General features: G+C 50.1%; 1 protein-coding gene across 8 annotated transcripts in view; it reads right to left on the minus strand.

The window, feature by feature from the left end:
• The window catches only part of FAM193A (family with sequence similarity 193 member A), a 174,128-nt gene that overhangs the window by 19,718 nt on the left and 130,796 nt on the right, over window positions 1-23,614 (minus strand). For all 8 annotated transcript variants that reach the window (XR_009540457.1, XM_060148847.1, XM_060148851.1 and 5 more), the window contains 7 exons: window positions 20,805-21,056; window positions 9,557-9,755; window positions 8,318-8,590; window positions 6,489-6,762; window positions 5,686-5,869; window positions 4,428-4,658; window positions 952-1,795 (listed from right to left, as the gene is read on the minus strand). Coding sequence is in view for 7 of the 8 variants with exons in the window: in XM_060148847.1 (XP_060004830.1) it covers window positions 952-1,795; window positions 4,428-4,658; window positions 5,686-5,869; window positions 6,489-6,762; window positions 8,318-8,590; window positions 9,557-9,755; window positions 20,805-21,056 (2,257 nt within the window). In the remaining variant the exon portion in view is untranslated. The remainder of the gene's footprint in view (window positions 1-951; window positions 1,796-4,427; window positions 4,659-5,685; window positions 5,870-6,488; window positions 6,763-8,317; window positions 8,591-9,556; window positions 9,756-20,804; window positions 21,057-23,614) is intronic.

Raw genomic sequence — 23,614 nt, forward strand, 5'->3', positions numbered from 1 at the left:
AAAAAATGGGTGGGTCATACTCTAGAGATGTCAGGTTGTGAGAAAGTGAGGAACTGACCCATTAAAGGAAATTAAAGAGATATGACGGTGACCCTGGGTTGGATCCTGTGTCAGGAGAAAACTTTGTTTCCTAGGACGTTAAAGGGATGAACGGAGAAACACGCATAAGCCTACAGCTAGGTAACAGTCTTGCGTCAGTGTTAATTTCTTGATTTTAACAACCACACTGCGCTCCCTGCAGCCCCCTCCCCGCGGTCCACAGTGTGTCTCCTGCCTTGCGGTCCTGGGGGGACACACGGGTGGCTTCAGAATTGCCTGCTCCCACCGCGGTGGGAGACCGGCCGGCGCACCTGCCCTCCGTGTCTGTTCAGGGTTCCTTCTCTAGCCTGAGGGTTGGTAGGTCTCTTCCCCCCACAGGACCTAGTGCGGCACATTTAGTACAGCCACGGGGACTCCTAGGAAGTGCAGCCGGCTTCCTTTGTTTCCGACTGTAACCATTTTGTTTTGTTTAGTTGTTAAAATCAACAAGGACATCGTGCCCCCCCCCATCTGTATCTTGCTGTATCTAATCTCTTGTTTTGAGGAAATACACACAGCAGTATTTCAGGGTAAAAGGGCACTCTCATTTGGTTCAGAAAAGTAACCAAGAGGGAGAGATAGGACACAGCAAGTGTGGTGACACGCTGAGCTGACGGGAGTATGTGGGAATCCTTCGTGCTCTTCCCTGTAGTTTGCGGGAAGTCTGAAATTATTTCAAGGTAACCGAATACAACCACAATGCCTACGCGTCCCTCGCGGCTGGTGCAGAGGTCACACAAGGCACGAAGCCACGACATGGACGGCAGCACCCCCCTCCAGGAGGGGTGGACCCTGAGAGGCACCCGACCCAGCGCCCTCCTCGCCCCACGATGCCCCTACACAGGCGCCCCCTTCTGCTCTGTGTTTATTTACCGATTGAGCCGCTGCCTCTGTCTCCCTTCTTCTTCTTGCTTTTCTTGCTCTTGCCCTTGGGCTGCGGAGAGTCTGGCACCGGCTTGCCACTCTGCGGGTGCTCGCTGGGCGCGGCGGGCTCTGCGGGGCCCGGGCTCGGCTTCTCCTCCCGGACGTGGTTCAGCTGCTTTCTGTTGTTGTTGTTGCTGTTGACTTTCCTCTCCTCCCTTCTGTGCTCCGCCAGGGGCGTGAGGTCAAGCACTCTGGCCTTTGACTCAGCCTGGGGCCGGGGCCGGGGCTGGGCCTCTGAGGCTCTGGGGGGCTCCAAGGGCTTCCTCGCCGGCTCGCCGCCCGCTTTACTGCTGTGCTTCAGCTTCTGTTTGCTGTTTCCCTCCTTGTGCTGATGCATCATGTCCAGGAGGAAGGACAGCGGCTGCTGCTGCTTCCCGTTGACCCCCTTCGGCAGAAGGAGCTTGGAGTCTCTGGCGGCCACGGGGTCGGGGGTGTCCGCGTCGGCCCCCGGCCCCGGCCCCGTGTCTCTATGGTCCACGTGTCTGGAGGGGGAGCAAGAGGAGGTTTCCGGGTCTTCACTCGGCTCCAGCGAGCCGTTGTGCATGCTCTCAGAGCCGGGCACAGCCTCCGCGGCCGCCTGCAGACTCCGAGCGAGCATGTCCAGCTCGGGACAGGCCTTCCTTGGCCTCTCCTTCTTCTTCTTCTTCACGGCCCTCAGCTTCTGAAGCTCCTGCAGCCTCTGGAGCTCCTCCTGCAGCCGCTGCTGCTCCTCCTCCCGCCGCCGCTCCTCCGCTCGCAGGTGCAGGTGCTCCCGGGCCCGGGCCTCCGCTTCCAGGCGTGCTTTCTCCTCCAGCTGCCGACGTGAAAGGAAAAGGCAACTTAGGACAACAGTAAGTGCTCTAAAAAAAGTAAGACACGCACACAAAAGTGAGATAAAACTGAATCGCACGATAAGAATAGAAACACTGAAAGGGGCTGTGACAGGTCAAAAGCTTAAAACACACCTCCATCAAAGCAGGGGGTGGCAGTCAACAGAACATCCCTTGTAGCCTCCGACCTAGCCCCGGGCACAGAGGACGAGGTCAGAGCAGCCGCCGTGCTCCTGCCCTGCGTGGGCTCTCCCGTCTGTGCGCGGCGGCAGGTGGGGGATGAACTGGACAAGAACAAGACTGATCGCGAGGCAGCAGTTACACAGCCGCACAGGTGCCGCCAGAACCTTTCCAGGTGGGGAATGCTGCTGATGCGTTCATGTGGGTCAAAGCGACATTCAAGAAAATGTGTACTGAAAAGCTCGGAATTTCTTTTTCCCACCCTAGCAGGTAAAATTCCCAATATATTTTCACTAGTGTGACAGAGCAAATGACTTCCTAAAATATTCAACATGACGTGGCAAATAGACAAAGGTTATTTCTGCTGTCCAACTGGCAGGAAATTAATTTTCAACTCAAGCGAAGATTGTATTTTTTTAGTGACACACATTGCAGGAGCACAAATGGAAAAGATTCCTTCTGATTAGAAAACAAACGAGGGACTTCCCTGGTGGTCCAGTGGTTAAGACTCCGCACTCCCAATGCAGGGGGCCGGAGTTCGATCCCTGGTCAGGGAACTAGATCCTGCGTGCCGCAACTAAGACCCGGGGCAGCCAAATAAATAAATAAATATTTTTTAGAAAAAGAAAACAAACAAAAACCCAGTGAGAATAAGGAGAACGGCTCCTCCATCACTGGGCTCCAGTAAGGCTCACGATCGTGAGAATCTCTGAAAAAAACATTTTGCGTGGGAAAATGTAAAGGTCCTTCCGAATTTAAATATTCTTCATTATGTTTCAGAAGGCAATATTTTTTAAGAGACAACTTGCTTGTTTTGCTAAATAAACATAAAATTAGGTTAAAAATTCAATGACAGGTTTCAGAAAAATGTAACTTGCCAATTCAAGTAAAGATCATTTAAAATTCCTGCTCCATCTGTTAAAGGAAAGCTTTGCTGGAGGCAGCGCCTGACAGACAAACTCCCACCGTGTCTCCCGCAGTGGCCCCTGCAGGCACTCCAGGGCCTCCAGTCTGCAGGCCTGACCTGCCTCAGGACAGACTCTACAGCGAATCCAACCCCGGTGTGTGCTGCCTTCATTTCAACAAGAGACAAGGCAGCTTTGTGGGTCCCCCTGCAAACCAGGTGCTCGGCAGAGAGCACGAAGGGTGAGAGCGGGTGCCGAGGGCGACCCGGGATGCACCTGCAGCGTGGTCCGGATCCAGGCCGCCTGCAAGGACAGAGGATAGGAGTCCGGGTGGGGGCAGCCCTGAAAGCACCTGAGCCAGTCCAGAGGCTTCCGATGAAGCCCAGTGGCGACAGTCTCCAGGGCCTCGGACCACCTGGGACCCCGGGTGCTGAAGCACCCCTGGGTGGAGAACACACCTTCTCCCCACACCAGGTCTGGGGCAGAAGCAGGCCGCCCCCTCCAAGCCCCCTAATTAGACCTGTGGCCAATCCAGACCTATCTCAGGACCGGGGGTGGGTACAACAGCGGCAGTGAATCCACTCAGTTCAATCACAGCTACCTTAAGAGTCACAGCAACTAAGTTGGAAGCAACACCACACGACAAGTGGCCCGACCCTGGGTCCACTGTGGGCATGTCTCCTCCTTCACAGGGGCCTCACGCCCTCCCAAAGCAACCCATCCTACAGTCAGAGCCCTGTGGTCCTGACGAGTCCCCTCTGGGCACAGCCCACACCTGCCTGCTGAGGCGGGCTCGTGGAGCCTGACACCTTCAGGGAGCTGAAACCGGGAAGAACCTCCAAAAGAACTGGCGGGGGTGGGGAGGAAACCCCAGAGGAGATGCTGTTCCCATCACTTTCAGCGTCGCAGGCAGTAACGGATACAATTTCTCGCCTAGCGGCACAGTCTGCGCACCACGCTCCCGCGTTGAGACCCGCTCAGTCCGGCCGCAGCTCCCCACTGGGCCAGCCTGGCCAGTCTCAGCAGCTACTTGCCTTTGTGGCAGCCCCTGCCCTAACGGTGTGGGGGCCTCCTTACTCTCGACGTCACTGCCACGTGCAGGCCCTCCTTCGAGCGGTACTCCCTGACCCTCCTCTGCCAGTGGGGCCGCTCGGGGCCCTGCACCAGCCTCGGGTCAAAGGCGCTCCTTCAGCCCCAGTCTCCAGAAGCCCACAGTGCCCCGCCCTCGACAGCCAGGGCTGCTTCCCCTGCTTTCCTGGGAAAGAAGTTCCTTCGACAGACAAGAGGCGGAGGGGCTGCTGCTGCCCCGACGCTGGCCAGCACAAGAACCGCAGGCCTGTTTTAGAGCCATTAACAAACCCCTGGCACAGGAGGGGGCTCCACGGCCTGAAAACACAACCTGGGTCTTGAAGCAGCGTCCAGTTCAGGCTGGCAGGCGGTCAGGGGCTCCTGAAGCAACACTGGGAGGCTGTCGCCCAGCCCCGACCTCAGAGGCCCCCCGGAGGCCGCCTGGCGCAGACCCTCTGTTTACCTTTCTCTGCTTATGCCGTGCACGCTTGGCGGCCCGCGTGCTGCTCACGGGCTTGGTCTCCGAGCTGTTTATGAACTGGAGCAGGTCCTCCACCCTGCGATGGTCAACCACACTCTCCCTTTCTGAGAGCTGATCCGTTTTCTTAGGCTGCTCTTCCTTCCTCTTGGTCAGCCGTAAACGAAGCTTTTCCCTCATTTCTGCATAATTTCTACTTGTTGGCGCAGCGGGAGGCTAAGACCAACGGAAACAGGACGAAATGCAAGTTTTCATGATTTTGAGTATACCAAATTTCAGACCATAGCATTAAAAGTGAAATTTTTATCGCTCAAGTGACACATGCTCATCCGGAAAAGTAACTAAATAGAAGAAACAAATGGCGAGAAAAAGAAAACCTTTCATCGCCAATTACCCAAAGGTAGTATTTTGGCATTGACCTGTCAAGCTTTACATATTCACAAAAACATCTGGCAGAGGATGTACAACTACGTACACAAATGGTTATTTTTAAACTAAAAAGAAACTATTATACATGCTGTAACTGATCTACTTTTTATGTAATACGGTGTGACTATCTTCTCGCATCAATAGATGTGTTTATAGCATTTTTCCATCCCCTCGCAGGCTTCCTCTTCAGAGCCGAAAAGCCTTCTCACTGACTACTAAAAACACCTGCACGAGCTGAGGAAACACGGAGAGACTAAAGCAGAAAAAGAACAGCTCCCGGCCCTGCTCTTCCCGCCGCCCAGCCCCGGGCACCGCGGCTGACACCTGCGTGTACGGATGGAATGACTGTCCTGGCACAGCACGCAGTGCGGATGTGTCTCAGCGCGCTGTGCAGTCGAGCAAGAGGGATCCGCCCGTACAGGCCGTCCACTGTGTGGACTCAACAATTCCCACGCCTGGGGAGTTGGTAGGTCCTATCTAATCAAATGCAAAAATGCAGAGATGAAATACTCAAAACTACGTGTCATTATTTCTTTACGACAACTACAACCTAGAAGTGGAACCACTGTTTTAGACGGTATCTTGATTTTAATTATGCTCGCAACTAACGCTTTACACACAGTGTAACCATACCCTGAATTCAACCTGGTACATTATTCTTGCAAAGGAGTTTGCACATTTTACAATTCTGATTTAAACACGCAATTTACAAACACCCATGGCGAAACACCAATTTTACGCACTTAAGTGCGCGCTCCGGCACCTGCCCCTCCCCCGAGGAGGCCCTCGGCAGAGGAGAGGCCAAGGCACTTACCCCGCCATGCCCGAAGAACTCACAGTAGCAGCAGTCACAGTACTTGCCCTCCTTCTGGTTGGTGGAGGTGGAGGTGCTGGAGCTGTGCTCGGAGCAGCTGTCCTCATCCGCAGTCTCGTCTCCGTCGTCCTGCTGCGGGTCATAGACGCCGTTCTCGCAGCGATGCCCTTCACAGTCGGGGTCGCTGCAAAACCGCGCAGGGCCCGTCAGCAAGCAGCCTGCCCCTCAAGGGGTGCGAGCATGGCGAGCGGTGGCCGAGGTGGTTCTTTCCGACCAGCCTGCCCTCACCAACGAGGCGCGGGGCCTGCACGACCCAGGGGCCGCGCAGGCAGGACAGGCGCAGGCCGGCGGGCACACCCAGAGGGGCTTCTCAGGTGCACACACACACACACGGCCTCTCCACTGTCCCTCCCACCACCATTTCACCCTGGGGGATGTCAGGGCGGGGGAGTGGCGGCAAGTTCAAAGGTAACGAACACTGACTTTTTAAAGAAAGCTGTTGAGTGTCCGTTGCATTGTTCTTTGCTCAGTGTGTAACAAACACGACTTCAAAACACCCACGGGCCCCCTGCCGCTGCCGGCGGTCTGCGCACAGACCCACAGTGGCCCTGTGCTCTGCGGAACCGGCCGAGACCGGAGCCCGCCCCTCCCCGCTGCCGTCCCCCGCTGGTGAGCTGTGAGGCCCTGGGCGCCGGAGTGTCTCCGGCAGTCCTGCAGGGTTAGGTCGCACAGCACCCATTCTGAAGCGTGCCGGCCTCCCCCCCCGCCCCCCCCCCCCGCAACCCGCCCCGCCCCGGGCTCACCTGCAGACGCTGGGAGGCGCGCTGACGGAGCCGTCTGTGGTGGGGGCCACGGGAGCAGGACAGAAGCTCTTGCGTGAATCCGCAAACCCGGGAGAGGTGGCGGCCGTTTTGGGGAAGGACGGGGCTGCGAGACTGGCAAGGTGAGGCGCGGAAGCTGGAGAGAGGGCGGCGGGAGGGAGGGCAGGAAGCGGCACCAGACCTGTGGGGCTGTTCCTCGGGGCCGCCGGCACCCCGTGCCTGTGATCCTCCTTGTTGATGCCGTGAAAGACGTCACCTGCGTTCAGAGATGCCAGAGTCACTGCCAGTGGCCAAGGTCAGGCAGACGTTCAGGCTTCTCTAAGTTAAAACTTTTTTTTTTTAAACCAACTTTTGGTCTGAAAATGTTCAAATCTATAGAAAACTTGAAGGAATAGTACAAAGAATACCCATACACCCTTCATCTAGACTCAAGAGTATTTACTATTTTGTTATATTTACTTTGTCTGTCTGTCTGTCTCTCTCTCTCACACACACACACACACACACACACACACACACACACACACACACACTTTATTGGTGGCTTAACATGTGGAAGCAAAGCTGCACTCACTCCTAAACATTCCAGCCTGGACTCCTGAGAACATGCACGCTTTGCCGTAAAACCTCGACACCAGCGCCAACTACAGACAATTAACCTCGTGGTGACATTCTCATCTCACGTACAACCCCATCCAGACTTCTGGCCTCTCCCACAGTCCTTTGCGGCTTTTCCCCGAACCCAGCATCTTTTAAACTTTCTTTTTTTCCTTCCACAATACTGACATTTTTTGAGTTGAGGCCAGCTGTCCACAATTCTGGATTTACAGTCTCATGTCCGATTTAGCTGAAAATATTCTACGCATGAATCCTGCAAAGGTTACGTTGGATCTTCCCATCTGATTGCACAGGAAGCACCTAACGTGTTTGCTGCCGTTGGTGAGGCTACATCTGATCAGGTGTGCAGGGGGGGCAGTCGGCACCTTATCTTCCCTTTGCAATCTGCCAGTCACCTGTGGGTGCTGCTCCCAGACACCGGCACTACTGCATTCCCCAAACTGAGATCCAACGTCCTGACGCCCATGAGGACGCTTACCGGGCCCCCTGTCACCGGCTGGCTGCAGAGTGGCCTTCTATCTGTACCGGTCTTGCACACGTAGTCAGCAGCGAGCTTCCACCCAGACAGCTTCCCACCCGACTCCCTCTTTTGAGCGTCCCGAAGGATTCTCGACTTTAGTTGCGTGCTACAATCCGTTCCTTCATTCTTTCTGATGCTCAGACAGTCCTAACTTTGGCTAGTGAGGCCTCTCTGATCCGGCTCCCGTGTCCCTTTGACATTTGCCCCTGGTCTCTGACTGCCCCCCTTGCTTTCAAGCCCCCTCTTCGCTGTGCTCAGGGCAGAGTGTGACAGCGACACCACCTCCACACCAGTGACCTGCACGGCAGCAGGGGCTGCATCTCAGGCTGGTCAGCAGCCCCATCAGCTGACTCTCCGTGAGGCTTCTACTTTCAGATGCCTAAAAATTACTCCACGTGTTCAGGAAGCAAAGACCTCTCCCCACCACAGAACAAGAAGCGCAGAGAGGAAAGGCAGGACACAGTGTGGCAAAGCCCTGGAGGGTGTCAGTGTGACAGTGAAGTTCTCATCAGAGCCCTGGAGGACACGCTCTTTGTGCACGAGCGTTCTTAGGTGTTAATTACACTGACATCCCTGGCCAGGCCGAGTGAAAGGGAATTACAGAGCTGCTGAGGCAGAAGGAGCGAATACGCAGCGCCCACCCCGAGGGCTCCAGCGGGCTGGTGGGCCTTACCGAGGGAGGGCGGTCTCTTGGACGACACTCTGAACTGGCTGTTGCTCGACTGCACCGTGGTGGCCGTGCAGGACACGGAGGAGGTGGCTGACGACGTGGCCATCACAACTTTGTTTGCTTCCATAAAAGCATCTTGGAAATTGTACAAACATTTCTTTTTCGCAGCGTTTTTTTTCTCTTTGCTATCCGGAACTGCAGGCGTTTCATTGCTAGATGGAGGTGGAAGAGCTTCAGGTCTTGTTTCTGAGAGTGTTGGCCCTAATATGTCATTCCCTTCAGAGAAGAATGGGAAAATTAAGGCTTCTAAAAGAAAGAGCATTTAGCTAAAACCTAAAGGACATCTGCTGAATCAACTATTAACACTGGGGCTGCTACTTAAGTTAGGATTCCAATGGGATGACACTAGTCAACTAGTTTTCATCTCAGAAGAAAAATTTATTGAGCACCTACTATGTGCCAATTCCTGTGCTAGGTGCTTTCCAAAAGTTATTTAATGTCTTAAAATACTTTCTGAGCTTAGTACTATCATTCCTATCCTGAAGATGAAGAAACTGAGGCTCAGAGAGGCTAAGCAACTTGCCCAAGGTCACACAGTTAGAAACCCTTTCTAAGCACAGACCAGATGTCAAGTCTAGCTTGCTGTTCTGAGCACATGCAGGGGCGGGGGTGTGGGACCACCAGGGGCTCTGACCACGTGAAGACAGAGATGAGGCAGAGGTACCAACCCCTCTTCAGGCATGCCCTGCCCTGCCACTGAAGAAACAGCTGCACCTCAGCAGTTGAGGCCGCAAGGAGGAAGGTGCTTGTTAGAGGGGACAGGTCCCATGTAGGGTCAGTGCAGAAAGAGAGAAAAGGAACGTAAGTCATAGCATTCAAGCCACACCACCCTGCTGCACCGGGTCGAGGTCTGCTGGTCACCAATGCTCAAGAACCAAAGGCCCAACACTGCACCCTGGAGCCAAGACGCTCAGCAGCCCTGGGGCGGGAAAGACCCAGTGTCCGAGGCCCGTCCGGCTCCTGTGCCGGCAACGGGCCGCCAAGCCTAGAGCCTTGCTCCGCTCCTGGCGGCAGACATGGGTGGCTGGAGCAGCCTGAAGGGGCCAAGGGGCCTCCTGCTAGAGGTGGAGGTGAGGGGAAGCAGCAGCCCGGGCCCCTACTGGGGAACTGCAGCAACAGAGAGGGCAATCCACTCAGCACAGATCATTTTAAACTTTAAGAAAGTTTTAATGAGTTCCTTACCAGAAATTGTATCTGGCAAGAAAGTGCCAGGATTCCAGTTCTTATCATTCATCACTTCTGATCCCCAAAGACTTATAAATTTAGAACTATTCCACTCTGGAGTATTCCCAAAACAGCTCGGATAAATATGGTCTTGAAGAGATGCATTGAATACCTGATGTTTATTTGTGTGATTCTGAACAGGTGCTGGCGGTAAAGCCTACAAAAAAAAATGTTCTAATCATATATCAAAATTAATATTCTATTTACCTAAGTAGTTAAACTACAAACAGACAAGTCATCACTGAAACCCTGTGGGACGCGCCTGCCGTGAGCAGGTGTCCCGGGAGCACGTCTTGCAGAGGCTTGAGTATTTATGAGGCTGTACGTGACGGGGCAAATCTGAACCAGATGTAGATTTTAAAAGCAACTGATGCTCAAGGAATGTATCAGACAAACTTCAGACAACTCGGTGACTTCTCACATTCCTCCCTAGTCACATGTTATTTTATTTTTTTAAATAAATTTATTTATTTGTTTTTATTTTTGGCTGTCTTGGGTCTTCCTTGCTGCGCGCGGGCTTTCTCTAGTTGCGGCGAGCAGGGGCTACTCTTCGTTGCAGTGCACGGGCTTCTCATCACAGTGGCTTCTCTTGTTGCAGAGCACGGGCTCTAGGCGTGTGTGCTCAGTAGTTGTGGCTCGTGGGCTCTAGAGTGGGCTCAGTAGTTGTGGCGCACGGGCTTAGTTGCTCCGCAGCATGTGGGATCTTCCCGGGCCAGGGATGGAACCCGTGTCCCCTGCATTGGTAGGCGGATTCCCAACCACTGCACCACCAGGGAAGCCCCCTAGTCTCATTTTAAATGAGGCCCATTTGCATGAGATCTGTTCCTGTGGCTTATTCTCATCTGACATTTTAAAAATCACCGTGCACCGCAAGGAAGAGTAGCCCCTGCTGGCCGCAAAGTCAACTTTGGAATCACTCATAAAAATGGTCAGCTCTTACGCTGTTCCCTCACACTTGGACAAAGTGCAGTGTAAGTGTGAAGAAAAGATGGATTCTACATTGAGCTCTAAACCACCCTCCCCGGGGCGGGGAGGGGAAGACCCTTGTCTGAAGGTGCCAAGGGAGGGCGCTGGGTCCACACATTTATGGGGTGACTGGCCGTCAGCTGCTCCCTGCACACGTCCTGGGCCGTCCCTCCCCTTGGTCCCCCTGCCCCCGCCCCCCATACCCGCAACAGTCTTCCCCACCGCAGCCAGAGTGGGCTCATGGAATGTGAGTAGGAGGGCGTCACTCCCACACTCCGGCTGTGCCACTGGTCTCCCACTGCTCTGACGTAAAACCCAAAGTCCTGAACGTGGCCGGCCGCCCCCGTCCTTCCTGATCACGAAGCCCCTGGACACACGGGTCTTTCCTTGGTCCTCAAACTCCAAGCTACTTCTTGACCCACAACTTGGCCCACACTGTGTCCACTTTCTAGGAGGTCCTAATCTCAGCTCAGACCTTGCTGACTTGCATTTATCCTACTGGCCACAGCCTAGATGTCACGTCCTTGGAGAAGTCATCACTGCCTTTGCTCTCACCACCCAGCACCCAGACCACGGGGGGCCTTCCCATCAAACACACTAAAGTCCATCAGTTTTCCCTCTCAGCACTTACCACAGTCATAATTCAAGACTTATCTTTAACCTATTGGTTTAACGTCTGCCTTGCCTCGAGTTACATAAACTGCAAGGGGATGGGGCCGCCTGGATCCTGGCCCTGCCGCCCCCAGCATCTCGCTGATGCAGCACACGGCCTTCCCTCTGCAGGGGTGTGCCCAGGCCCACCCAGACGAGCTACAGGTCTGTGCTGGGAGCGTCCCTGAGGACACAGGAATGAGCAGTGAGTGCTGTGAGCTCAAGTGGGAGGGTTTGGGGATGATTCCCAGGGCGGTGATGGTCTGGCAGAACCCTGAGGGCCTGGCTGGGCAGAGGGTCGAAGGGAAGGGTCAGAGCATGGGGATGGCCAATGTCCAGGGACAAGTGTGCCACAACCTGATGGGCTGCAGGGGCCACAGCAGAGACAACCCCGTGTGACTTCCGTCCTGAAGGGGCTGGGAAGCCACAGAGGTTTCTACGCAGCAGGGTGAGACGGTCTGGTCAGCTGATTAGAAACATGGATCTGTGGCAACCTGGTGAAGGAGCCAGAGGGGCAAGGATGACGCAGAGAGCAGTTAGTAAGGGGCCGGGGAGGGCTGGAGCGCTGGCGGGGCAGGTGGGGAGGAAGGGGAGGGTTTGGGAGCTCCAGGCCGGCCACGTCTGAGCTGAGACTGTGCTCAGGTCAGAGCTGCTGCCTCTGGCTCCACCCCTGGGAGGCGTGGCCAGTGACGGAGCTGGACTTCCGGGCTGCCCAGTCTGAGGGGTTCAGGGCCAGCCCGCCCTTTACTAGCTGTGTGACCTCAGGCAAATTACTCAATCTTTTTGTGCTTTAGTTTTCTCATCTGTAACTTGGAAATACCTACCTCCAGGGGACGCGGTAAGAATTAAACCAGACAGTGCATGTCAAGGGTTTAGCATATGGCCGGGCCCAAAGGAGGCATTTCCCAAGTGCTAAGGTGGGTCTCCCTAGACACGAGCCAGGCCCCCACCCCACCCCTGCCCCCGCTTCCCTCCCTCAGCTCGGGCCGCTGAGCAGCTTAGCGCACCTGCTGAACGGGCTCAGAGAGACGAAGGTGGAGGGTGAGGCTGAAGCGGATTCAGGATTTGAAAGTGGGAAGAAACAGGGCTAGACTGGACGCCCAGGACCAAAGCAGAAGCCTGGACCAGCTGTTCTGGCGGAGCAGCCCCAGGGGCAAAGGGCGAGGACAAGAAACCTGTATTTCAACAGATGTCAGTTTCCACAAAGAAGTGACAAACTAAGAGCTGCTTTGCTGAGAAGGGACGGATGAAAACTAACGATCAAATGGAAGAAGGTTTCTTAGTCTTGAAGACCTTCTGCTAAGCGCAGACATACCTGACAGGTGGGAAGCAGCCGCTTGCTCACCACGTCAGCTCTGAGAAGCAGCTCGGAACAGCAGAAGCACGTTGAGGGCTCGGAAGCTACTCAAGAACTTCGGAGACCCTCTGGGCATGGCCAAGCGTTGCTGGCTCCTTCCTCCCGGGGATAGCCTGGCTGACTGCCGGGAGCCGCCGCCTGCGTCTTTCCAGAGAGCCTTTGCTCACCCTTCAGCACTCTGGATACCCGAGCATGACCTCTCTGCAAACCCACCCCACAGGCTCGGGGAGTTCTCCTTCAGTGTTACTTTCCTACTCCGCATCTACAATTCCTATTAAGGTACGTCATAGTATTTTGAGTTTTCAAATTTGACTGACTGTGTTTTTGTCTTCTCTTTAGACCGCGAGGTCTCTGAAAACAAGCACAAGGACTAACCAGTTTTATTTTTCTAGCATGTAGCACAGGGCCTGGCACATACCGGATGTTCAATAAATGGGCAGAATTTAACTGGGCGGAATAAGGGGATGTAGCCATGGAACTGTTATATTGGAGACATAAGTCAGCGACTCTATACATCTGACTCACACACTTCTTCAGAAGCCTGTCTACTCAAAACAGGAGGCCCAGCTATAGAGAGCAAGGGGAGCAGGGGTCCGTAACAAGCAAGCCGTCTTTGCACGAGTGCTTCTGCGCAAGACGCCTACTAACCTCCATGGCTACGGGGGTTTCCTTCAGGGAGCGAGCAGGCCCCTGTCCCCCAGGCCGTTCTGGGGCCACGCCTCCATGAAAACACTAATGACCTAAGCACCAAGTCAGCCTCCCAACATGTGGCCAACGCTATTAAGTTGGAACACTGCTTTCAATCTTTACACAAATCCACATGGCTTCAATTAACAGAAGTTCTCAACTGTTCTCCTCTTTGAGACAAAACTGACTCACGGGAAAGCAAAATTTTGCTTTCAGTGGAAGCTCCGACACACACACTAACTGATGCCCTCACCACGCATGCCTCTGCGTTTATGCAGGAACCTAAGACCCAGCCCGTCTCACACCCAGATGTCATCCCAGATGCCATGAGCACGGAGCCGAGAGAGCACGAGGCCGCTGACGCCCAGCGTGCAAACAAAAGGGTCCACTTATATCCCAGCGAACAAGAGAGTGACGACCCCTCTACTCTGCACTTCTTCTCAGAGGCTCTTCAGTACTCCTGCCAGAGGAGAAGAGGCAAGAGCCCCACCTCTGTTTCGCTGTTTCTTAGCGTCAGAAGAATTGAACTCTGCCTCTGAAATAAAACGCAGATCACAGGTCACAACATGACCCCCAGATGGCAATCTATTTATGTCCCTATTTTCCACACAGCATTTTTCTCCGTCGAATTCCAATTGATCTTACACTTGTACCACGTTTAACTTTATGAGATACTTCTGCAGTGGTTGTACACAAGTAACCCGGTGAGGAGGTGACAGGTTCACAGGCCCACAGCCACGTGGGAGTCACGTCACCAGGCTCCACTCAATGCACTGAACTCACTGACCAGTTCCAAATAACCCTTATGCTCCTGTGGAGACTTCAAGACATGTGTCCACCTTCAGCTCCAGGCCCTCCCTAATGGGGCAACTGCTTCACAACACATTCTCCAGATGGAAAAGACACAGGACTTAAAGCTGGAAGCCTCGAGCACCGCTCCCGGGCCACGCGCAGCAGGGGAGCCTGCTCTGCTGGGGAGCAGGAGGTGTGGCCCATGCGCTCGTCTCCAAGGCCGCAAGTTCTCCCTCCCAGGCGGGCGTGGTCCAGTGAGGGGGGACGCTTCGCTTGGCGTCCCAGATAACTGGCACCAAGCACTTTTGTAACAAAGGGCTGAGCTACGGAGAAAGCAAGGGGAACGGTCCACAAAGAACTGACAAGCACATGGCAAGAAAAACAGGACCCAGTGGAGGCGCGGGAAGGGATGGCTGCCCTGGGGACGTGTGCGCCATCGTCACCGTGAGGAGGGGATGGGTCTGTGGTCCCACGGGAGGAAGGGGAGCTGGAGGGTCCCAGAGGGTCAGCTCCCTGCAGGCACCTCTGCACCAGCAAATGCGGACCCTCTCTTGAGGAAGCGCCCCCTACTCAGCACCTGCTCAACAAAACATGCTCTCATGATAAAAACAGATTTAGGTCCTCAAGGTTTCATTCAAACACAGAATAACTGTGTGTAAAATGCTTAAAGAGAGGAAAGATGAAAGAAAAAGTGATCAAGGAACAAGAGAATATAAAAAGTTCCTAACACATTTGAAAAATAAATAAATTAAAGCTTAGAAATAAGAATTACAGGTGGGATTAAAAACTCAAACTTAAGGGGCACGTTAGACCCAATTATAGAGAACCACTTAACTGGAAGACTGATCCAAAAGAAGTTCCCAGAACAGACTGAGAGACGCATTTCAGGTACAGAGAGACCATCAGGTGTGACGTGCAGGATGAGAAGGTCTAACCAGAGGTGCAGGGAGAGACAGCAGAGCGGTTAAGAGGGAATACAAACAAGATAAAATGGCTGAGAATCATCAGACGGGGGATTTAAAATTACTCACACGCTGAGGGCTCTGACGGGAAAGGTATACAACATGCACGAACAAATGGGTAATGTGGGCAGAGAGATTCTAAGAAAGAATCAAAAAGAAATGCCAGAAATAAAAAACACTGTAAGAGAAACTAAGAATCCGTAGACTGGACACAGCCAAGAAAAGAATCAATGAGCTTCAAGATAGGTCAGGAGAAACTTTTCAAACTGAAATGCAAAGAGAAACAAGAATTTAAACAAACAAACAGAACCCCCAAAAAAACCACCACCAACAATGACCAAAAAAGTAGAACAAAATGTCCAAGAGCTGTGGCGCAATTTCAGCAGCCATTTCAGTGTGGTGCCTGGAGTCTGGAAGGAGGCGGAACAGGCAGGAGGGACATCCGAAGGACGAACAGCCAAGCACGTCCCAAACTCACAACAGGCACCAAACCACAGACCCAGGAAGCGCGGAGGACACCAAACAGAACAGATGCCTGCAAAACCCACACCAGGGCATATCACATTCAAGCTGCAGAAAACCAAAGACAACGAGAAAAGCTTGAAAGCAGCCTAAGGGGGTGGGGTTGGGCGGGGGGAGAAACCCCTGTACCTACAGAACGAGGAACACAATCACAGAGGACATCTCATTTAAAACCATGCAAGCAAGAAGCGTGGAGTTAACTGTGTTTTAAGTGTTCAAAGAAGAAAAAACCCACCAACCTAAAATTCTGTATCCAGCGAAATTATCCTTCAAAAGTGAAGGAGAAATAATGACTTCCTCAGACAAACAAAAACTGAGGGAACTCATCTCCAGCAGACCTGCCCTGCGAGAAATGTTAAAAGATTCTCTTCAGGCAGAAGGAAAATAATATAGCTCAGAAATTTGGATCTACATAAAGAAAGGGAGAGCAATGGAGAAGGAATAAATACAAGTAAAATAAAATCTCTTATTTTTCTTATTATTAATTGATCTAAAAAATAACTTTGTTTGAAGTAATAATAACAGTGTACTAGGTGGTTAATATATGGATAAATGAAAATAATGACAGCAATGTCACAAGGGATGGGAGGGAGGAATTGGGAATCATCTGTTAACAAGTACCTATGCTACACAGAAAGCACAATGGTGGTCTCTGAACAGGGACTTAGATGAGTTAAAACGTATGTTCTAATACAACTGCTAAAGTTGAAAGAAAGGCATAATTAATATCTAAGAGAAGAGATAAAATGGAATCAGAAAATGCTCAATTACAAGTGGAGAAGGCAGGGCTTCCCTGGTGGCGCAGTGGTTGAGAGTCTGCCTGCCGATGCAGGGGACATGGGTTCGTGCCCCGGTCCAGGAAGATCCCACATGCCGCGGAGCGGCTGGGCCTGGCCATGAGCCATGGCCGCTGAGCCTGCGCGTCCGGAGCCTGTGCTCCGCAACGGGAGAGGCCACAACAGTGAGAGGCCCGCGTACCGCCAGAAAAAAAAAAAAAAAAAGTGGAGAAGGCAGAAAAAGAAGCCTCTGATAACAAATAGAAAACAGTTACAAACATGGTTGTTATTAATCCAAACACGTAAAAGAATCACTTTAAAAGTGAATGGTCTAAATACACCAATGAAAATACAGAGATTATCAGAGTATATTAAACAACAAGAACCTTCCCCCCTCCCAAAAACCCCAAGATCCAAGGATACCTGTCTACAAGAAACCTACTGTAAGTGGTGGGTGGGGAGAGATACACCATGGAACACTAATCGAAAGATGGTGGAATGGCCATCATCAAACACTCTAGAAACAATAAATGCTGGAGAGGGTGTGGAGAGAAGGGAATCCTCTTGCACTGCTGGTGGGAATGTGAATTGGTTCAGCCACTATGGAGAACAGTATGGAGGTTCCTTAAAAAACTACAAATAGAACTACCATATGACCCAGCAATCCCACTACTGGGCATATACCCTGAGAAAACCAAAATTCAAAAAGAGTCATGTACCAAAATGTTCATTGCAGCTCTATTTACAATAGCCCGGTGATGGAAACAACCTAAGTGCCCATCATCGGATGAATGGATAAAGAAGATGTGGCACATATATACAATGGAATATTACTCAGCCATAAAAAGAAACGAAGTTGAGCTATTTGTAATGAGGTGGATAGACCTAGAGTCTGTCATACAGAGTGAAGTAAGTCAGAAAGAAAAAGACAAATACCGTATGCTAACACATATATATGGAATTTAAGAAAAAAAATGTCATGAAGAACGTAAGACAGGAATAAAGACACAGACCTACTGGAGAACGGACTTGAGGATATGGGGAGGGGGAAGGGTGAGCTGTGACAGGGCGAGAGAGAGTCATGGACATATACACACTAACAAACGTAAGGTAGATAGCTAGTGGGAAGCAGTCGCATAGCACAGGGAGATCAGCTTGGTGCTTTGTGACCGCCTGGAGGGGTGGGATAGGGAGGGTGGGAGGGAGGGAGACGCAATCAATTTCACTACGCAAGAGGGAAGAGATATGGGAACATATGTATAACTGATTCACTTTGTTATAAAGCAGAAACTAACACACCATTGTAAAGCAATTATACCCCAATAAAGATGTTAAAAAAAAAAAAAAAAGAAAGCTGGTGGAGCTACACTAACTGCAGACGGAGCCGACTGCAGAGCGAGGAAAGTTATCTGGGATAAAGAGGGCCATTACTTAATAATAAGGGGTCAGCTCTGCATGAACACGTAACAGTCCTAAACATGTGAGCACCTAACAGAAGAGCATCAAACTACACGAGGCAAAGCCCGACAGAGCTGCCAGGAGAAACAGGTGGATCCACTATTACAGCTGCAGACCTCAACCTTCCCCCATCAGAAATGGGGAGATCCAGCAGGGAGGGATCAGTAAGGACACACCTGAGCTCAACAGCACCATCAATCAACTGCTACTTCATCCCAAACCAGCAAATTACACGTTCCTCTGAAGGAACATGGAGCATTCACCAAGGAGACCACATTCTGGGCCACAAAGCACACTAACAAATTTGGAAGAACAGAAGTACAGTGTCTGCTCTCAGACCAGAATGTAATTAAAGTAGAAATCAGTAACAGAAAGATAGCTAGAGAATTCCCAAATATTTGGAAATTAAATTCCCTATCACTTACAATTTTAATTTTTTCTCTAGTATTTCATCACTATATTTACCTCCTGCAACTACTTTTAACTTTCAAATAACACATGTGAACACACAAATGAAATGTATCATTGGTATGAAGACATCTGAAAACAGAAATAGTCTTCAAGTTTTTCTAATTTCAGGAAAATAAAATTTTAACACTGCTCATTCCAAGCATTTTAGGTCTTAAATATATTTGCCCACGATGGCAAAAGTATGAATTAAAAGAATTACAACTACAGTGACATAAAGTCTTCAAGGCGACAGCTGTCATTTCACCAGACCAGAAATTTCTAAAGGCCCTGACAACACAGAAACACCAGCAGGTCAGAAGAGCCTCAATGGGGACGGTGCCCGCCACACTCAGCAACACCTCCCTCCTCCCAACTGTGCGTGGACCATCGCGCTGAACCGTGCTGGCCTCTCTGAGAAACCTGCTCTGACGGAGCTGAGGATGAGTCTGTGTCCTTCTAATACAGCGCATTTCTTCTCTACCATCTCCTACGGGGCTGGGAACACACGATGCATTTAGGTATAGACGCAGCCACAGTACTCAAGTTAGTCAAACTAACTCCAATAACACAAACCAACTTTGCAAAACCTGGTTAAGTGACAACGTAAGATTGTTTAGAAAAGGAAACATTTTCTTTTTTTTTCTTTTTTGCGGTACGTGGGCCTCTCACTGTTGTGGCCTCTCCCGTTGCGGAGCTCAGGCTCCGGACACGCAGGCTCAGCGGCCATGGCTCACGGGCGCAGCCGCTCCGCGGCATGTGGGATCTTCCCGGACCGGGGCACGAACCCGCGTCCCCTGCATCGGCAGGTGGACTCTCAACCACTGCGCCACCAGGGAAGCCCAAAGCAAACATTTTTATACCAGGTACAAATGAAGTATTCTGTCAAATGCATCTCAGTTTTCCAAATAAAAATGGCATCCAACTAGTGTATTTTAAATGTATTTGAATAATCCTGACATTAATACTAAACTGGCTGAAATACAGCTTAACAGCTTGTCCTCTATATTTGCCTTTCCAGCCACGAATCTTTCACATCTATCTACTGGATTACAGTTTAACGTATCAAATAAATAGATCTCGATACAGATGATGCTCCCCCGAAATGTTCTCCTTCCCCTTTACCTTCTATAGACTACTTACAACGTCCTGAAAAAAGGCCAAAATTCGGGGCGGGGCGGAAATCAGTTTTAACTAGAGGTCCCAATAGCCTTTGGGGATAATCAATTTCACTACTTTACTTGAAGATTTTTAAGAACTAATTCTTGAACAGCTTCCACCAGCAAGAAAGTATGAGAGACCATTTCTATACTCTTTTCTCTGGGTGGTTCCCTAGGGACTAGAAACTGGAGCTCTATTCAGGTAAGAACGGGGAGCCAGCAGCTTCCCGAACTCATACGTTCACCCAGAGGGCAAGGGCTGTGGATCAGGGAGACCATGAAAATAGCCTGGCCTTGAATACATACCTGAATAATGCTACTTAAAATCACCCGATTAACAAAGGTATCATTAAGTGTTCAAATTGAGCAATTCAATCTAATAAAATTTAAGCATAAATGTGAGTGGTCACCAAGCACCTATCATAAGAGAACATGACAAGCTGATTACACTCTGTTATAAACCAGTGGTTATAATCTCTCGCCTGTGCCCCTCCCCAGCTATGGCAACGTGTGGCCTTCTTGAGAAAGCCCCTTTCAGGCCACGTCCTCCCTTTCTCTCCCAGCGGAGAATCACTGCTTTAAGTAACGTTATCAGTAAAGCTTGGGGAAAATTCTACTTTTGACTGACTAGAACTAATAACACGAGGCAGAGTAAGTGACCAAAAAATAAAAATTCGTGATAAGAGTCAATAAAGGTAAGTTCAAAATAGCTAGAGAGGCACAAAGAACGAAACTAACCTGAAAATCTCACTGCAAAGTCTAAGATACTGAACATAAACCTGAGGTTCTCGGAGAAGAAATGCACGCAAATCACACTTTCCCAGCCCCTCACTACTCTCCTGGCCAGGCCTCCCGGTCTGCCCCCAGCCCCTCCCACTCATCACCTGCCCGGCACACGGGGGCTCGCACCGCATGGCACCCAGGGTCCCGCCTTCAAGCTTGTTCCTTTCTACATAAAAGTCCTCAGTCTCATGCTTAGAGGACACTCATTTTAGACCCTGTAGAGCCCAGCCAGTGTTAGAGGACTCATGTCACATTCAAATTATTTTACCCACCACACTGAGAAAAAGAGCCAGGCCTCCAAAAGCTGCGGGTAGAGAACTGACCTGCTCTCTGGGTGGGGAGAAGCCCTGTGTGGAAGGTCCCCGAGCACAACCCGTCACCCCGGCACCATCTGAAAAACTCTTCACGTACTAGTTAATTCTGGAGGAATAAACCATGACTTTCATGATTGTTTTTACAAGTGTAAAGGTTGAAAATTCTGAGTTTAAGGTATTACGGTAAAAGGAAACATTTACAGACCCTCCAATCAAGCGCGGATGCTATCCTACACAAGCTGCCAACTTATGGGTTTCCGTTTGTTTCAACATGTACCCCTCAAGGTCTGAGTGACGGGTGAGCTTTCCAGCCCTTTCTGCCCTGACTTACCTTACTGTGTGTGAAGGGGGGCGCTGTGTACAAGGTGGGGTGGATGAGAGGGCGAGGCAGGTGTGGGACGGCGTGCAAGGGCACATGTCCATGGATGTGGGGGTAAAGATGCAGAGCGGGGTGTGTGGGCTTCTCGGGGCTCAGGAACTGGTGGCCGGGAGGAAGGGCTCCAGCGGTCACTGCCGACGGCGTCAATCCAGACGCCTCTTGTTTACAGACGTGACATTCACAAGTGTTTGGAGCTTGCTCTGCCTAAAGGGAAAGAAAAAAGAAGTATTTAGTAAATGAGTATTTAGGGAAACAAAGAATTGTACGGACTGAATTAGAGCCAGTCACACGGCAGATACAAAGGCAGCAGGGCCCGTCCTGACACCCCAGGTTGACGGGTCCCTCCTTGTGAGGTAAACGAGGGCCCCCAGGACTGGGACTGAAGAGACCTGAAAAGAGAAGGGGGTGCGCACCTCCCCCCAGCTGGGTGTCTGCTGAGGCAGCAGCCACATCCATCTGCATCCCGCGCCTGTCTGAGCAGGGGCAAGGGGACTGGCAAGACGGCAGAGCGGAGAGAGGGAGCTGGGACCAAGGACAACAAGACCACCAGTGAGTGCCATGCTCCGCCGGGCTCACACTGCTTAACGACGGTTACACAGAGATTCTTCAAAATGCACCAGAGATGGGACTTCCGGCTAAGGTGGAATGAAGCAGTCGGTGACTCTTCTCCCTCAAAACAAGTGTAAAACTGAACACAATTGTCAAAGGCAATCGTTTTGAGGCTCTGGAAATCAACCAAAGGAAAATAACAAATTGAGAAGCGTTTATTCATGCAAATCTGCTAGAACTTTCAGGTGAGAACAGAAGGGGTCTAGCCTTCTTGCCCAGGGCGCTTCCTGTTCCCAACTCCCCACACTCCTTAAAAAATTAAACTTTAAAACAAACAAACAAAAAAACGTAACTCAAGAATAAATAGCAGAATTAAAATGGTACACTAAAATTTTCTTTGATATGAAAAAAGGAAGTAAAGGAGGGACAGAGGTACAAAAAACATGAGACCTACAGAAATAACCAGCAAAATGGCAAATGTAAATATTGTCAATAATTACATTAAATGTAAATGACTCATTTCAAACAAAAGGCAAGGACTGATGGACAGGATAAAAATATGAGACCAAACTAAAAGACTGGAAGGCAAATTTTAGACTCAAAGACACAAAGAAGCTGAAATTAAGAGCTGAAAAAATATATAATATAACAGTACTCCGAAGACAGGTGGAGTATTAATATTGGACAAAATAGTCTAAGATAAGAAGTATTAGCAGGGAAACAGTTCATAATGACAAAAGGGCCAATATGTTAGGGAGATAGAACAATAATTACGTGGATACACATTCAACAACACTGCCCCAAAATGCACGAAACAAAAACTGGCAGATTTGAAAAAGGAATAGACAACCTAAAAGGCATACTTGAAGACTTCAATATGTCTCTCTCAAAAATTTTCAGAACTAGATAGAAAATCAGGAAGGATATAGAAGACTTGACTAACGCTATCAATCAACTTGACCCAACTTTCATTTACAGGCCGCTCCACCTAATAGGGGCAGAATACAAGTGCACCTCTAGGACAGACCACATGTTAGGCCATAAAACAAGTCTCAATAAATTTGGAAGCTCTAAAATCAGTAATCTAAGCTTTAGATTCAACAAGCTAGAAACAGAACAAACCAAACCCAAAGAATATAGAAAGAAATAATGGAGATCAGAACAGAAATCAATGAAAGAGAAAAGAGACAAACAGAGAAAAGTAACAAAACCAAAAACTGGTTATTTACAAAAATGGACAAACCTATAGCCAGACTGACTGAGGGGGTTAAAAAGGAGTAAACAAAATTACCCAAATCAGGAATTAACATCACTACAGACTCTACAGAATTAAAAGAGAGTATAATAAACAACCACATGATATCAAATTAGACAATTTAGATGAAATGGATAAATTCCTAAAAAGACACAAATTATTAAACTCATCCCAAGAAGAAACAGAAAATCTGAATAGACCTGTAGTAAGTAAACAAAATTTGAATTAGTAATTACAAAATTTCCCACAAAAAGAGACCAGGCTCATGGGATTTCACTTGTGAATTCTATCAAATATTTAAGAAATCTCAATCTTAGACAAATTCCTTCAGAAAATATATGCAGAACAAACAATTCCCAACTCATTCTATGAGGCAGGTATCACCCTGATACCAAAGCCAGACAAAGACATCATAAGGATGGACAACTATAGACCAGTATCTTTTATTAGCACAGATGCAAAAACCCTAACAAAATAACCAATCAAGCAACATATGAAAAAGGGACTATGCCATGAGCAAGTGGAATTTATCCCAGGAACACAAGGTTGGTTTAATATACGAAAATCACTTGATGAGATACACCACGGTAACAGAATAAAGGATGAAAACCACAGGGTCTCAACAGATGCAGAGAAGGCATATGAAAAACCCAAAGCATGTTCATGATAAAACTCCCAAAAAACTAGGAGTAGAACAGAATTTCCTCAACTTGACAAAGGACATCTATGAAAAACCTACGGCTAGCATCATACTTTACTGGTCAAAGACTGAATGCTTTCCCCCTAAGACTGGGAATAAACAAAGACATCTGCTTGCACCACTTCTACTCAACACTGTACTGGAGGTTCTAGCTAGCTCAATAAGGCAAGAGTAGGGAATTAAAAGAATCCAGATTGGAAAGGAAGAAGTAAAACTGTTTATTCACAGACAACATGATCTTGCATGTATAAAGTCCAA

This window comes from Lagenorhynchus albirostris, chromosome 4 (assembly GCF_949774975.1).
Source record: "Lagenorhynchus albirostris chromosome 4, mLagAlb1.1, whole genome shotgun sequence".
Taxonomy (NCBI): domain Eukaryota; kingdom Metazoa; phylum Chordata; class Mammalia; order Artiodactyla; family Delphinidae; genus Lagenorhynchus; species Lagenorhynchus albirostris.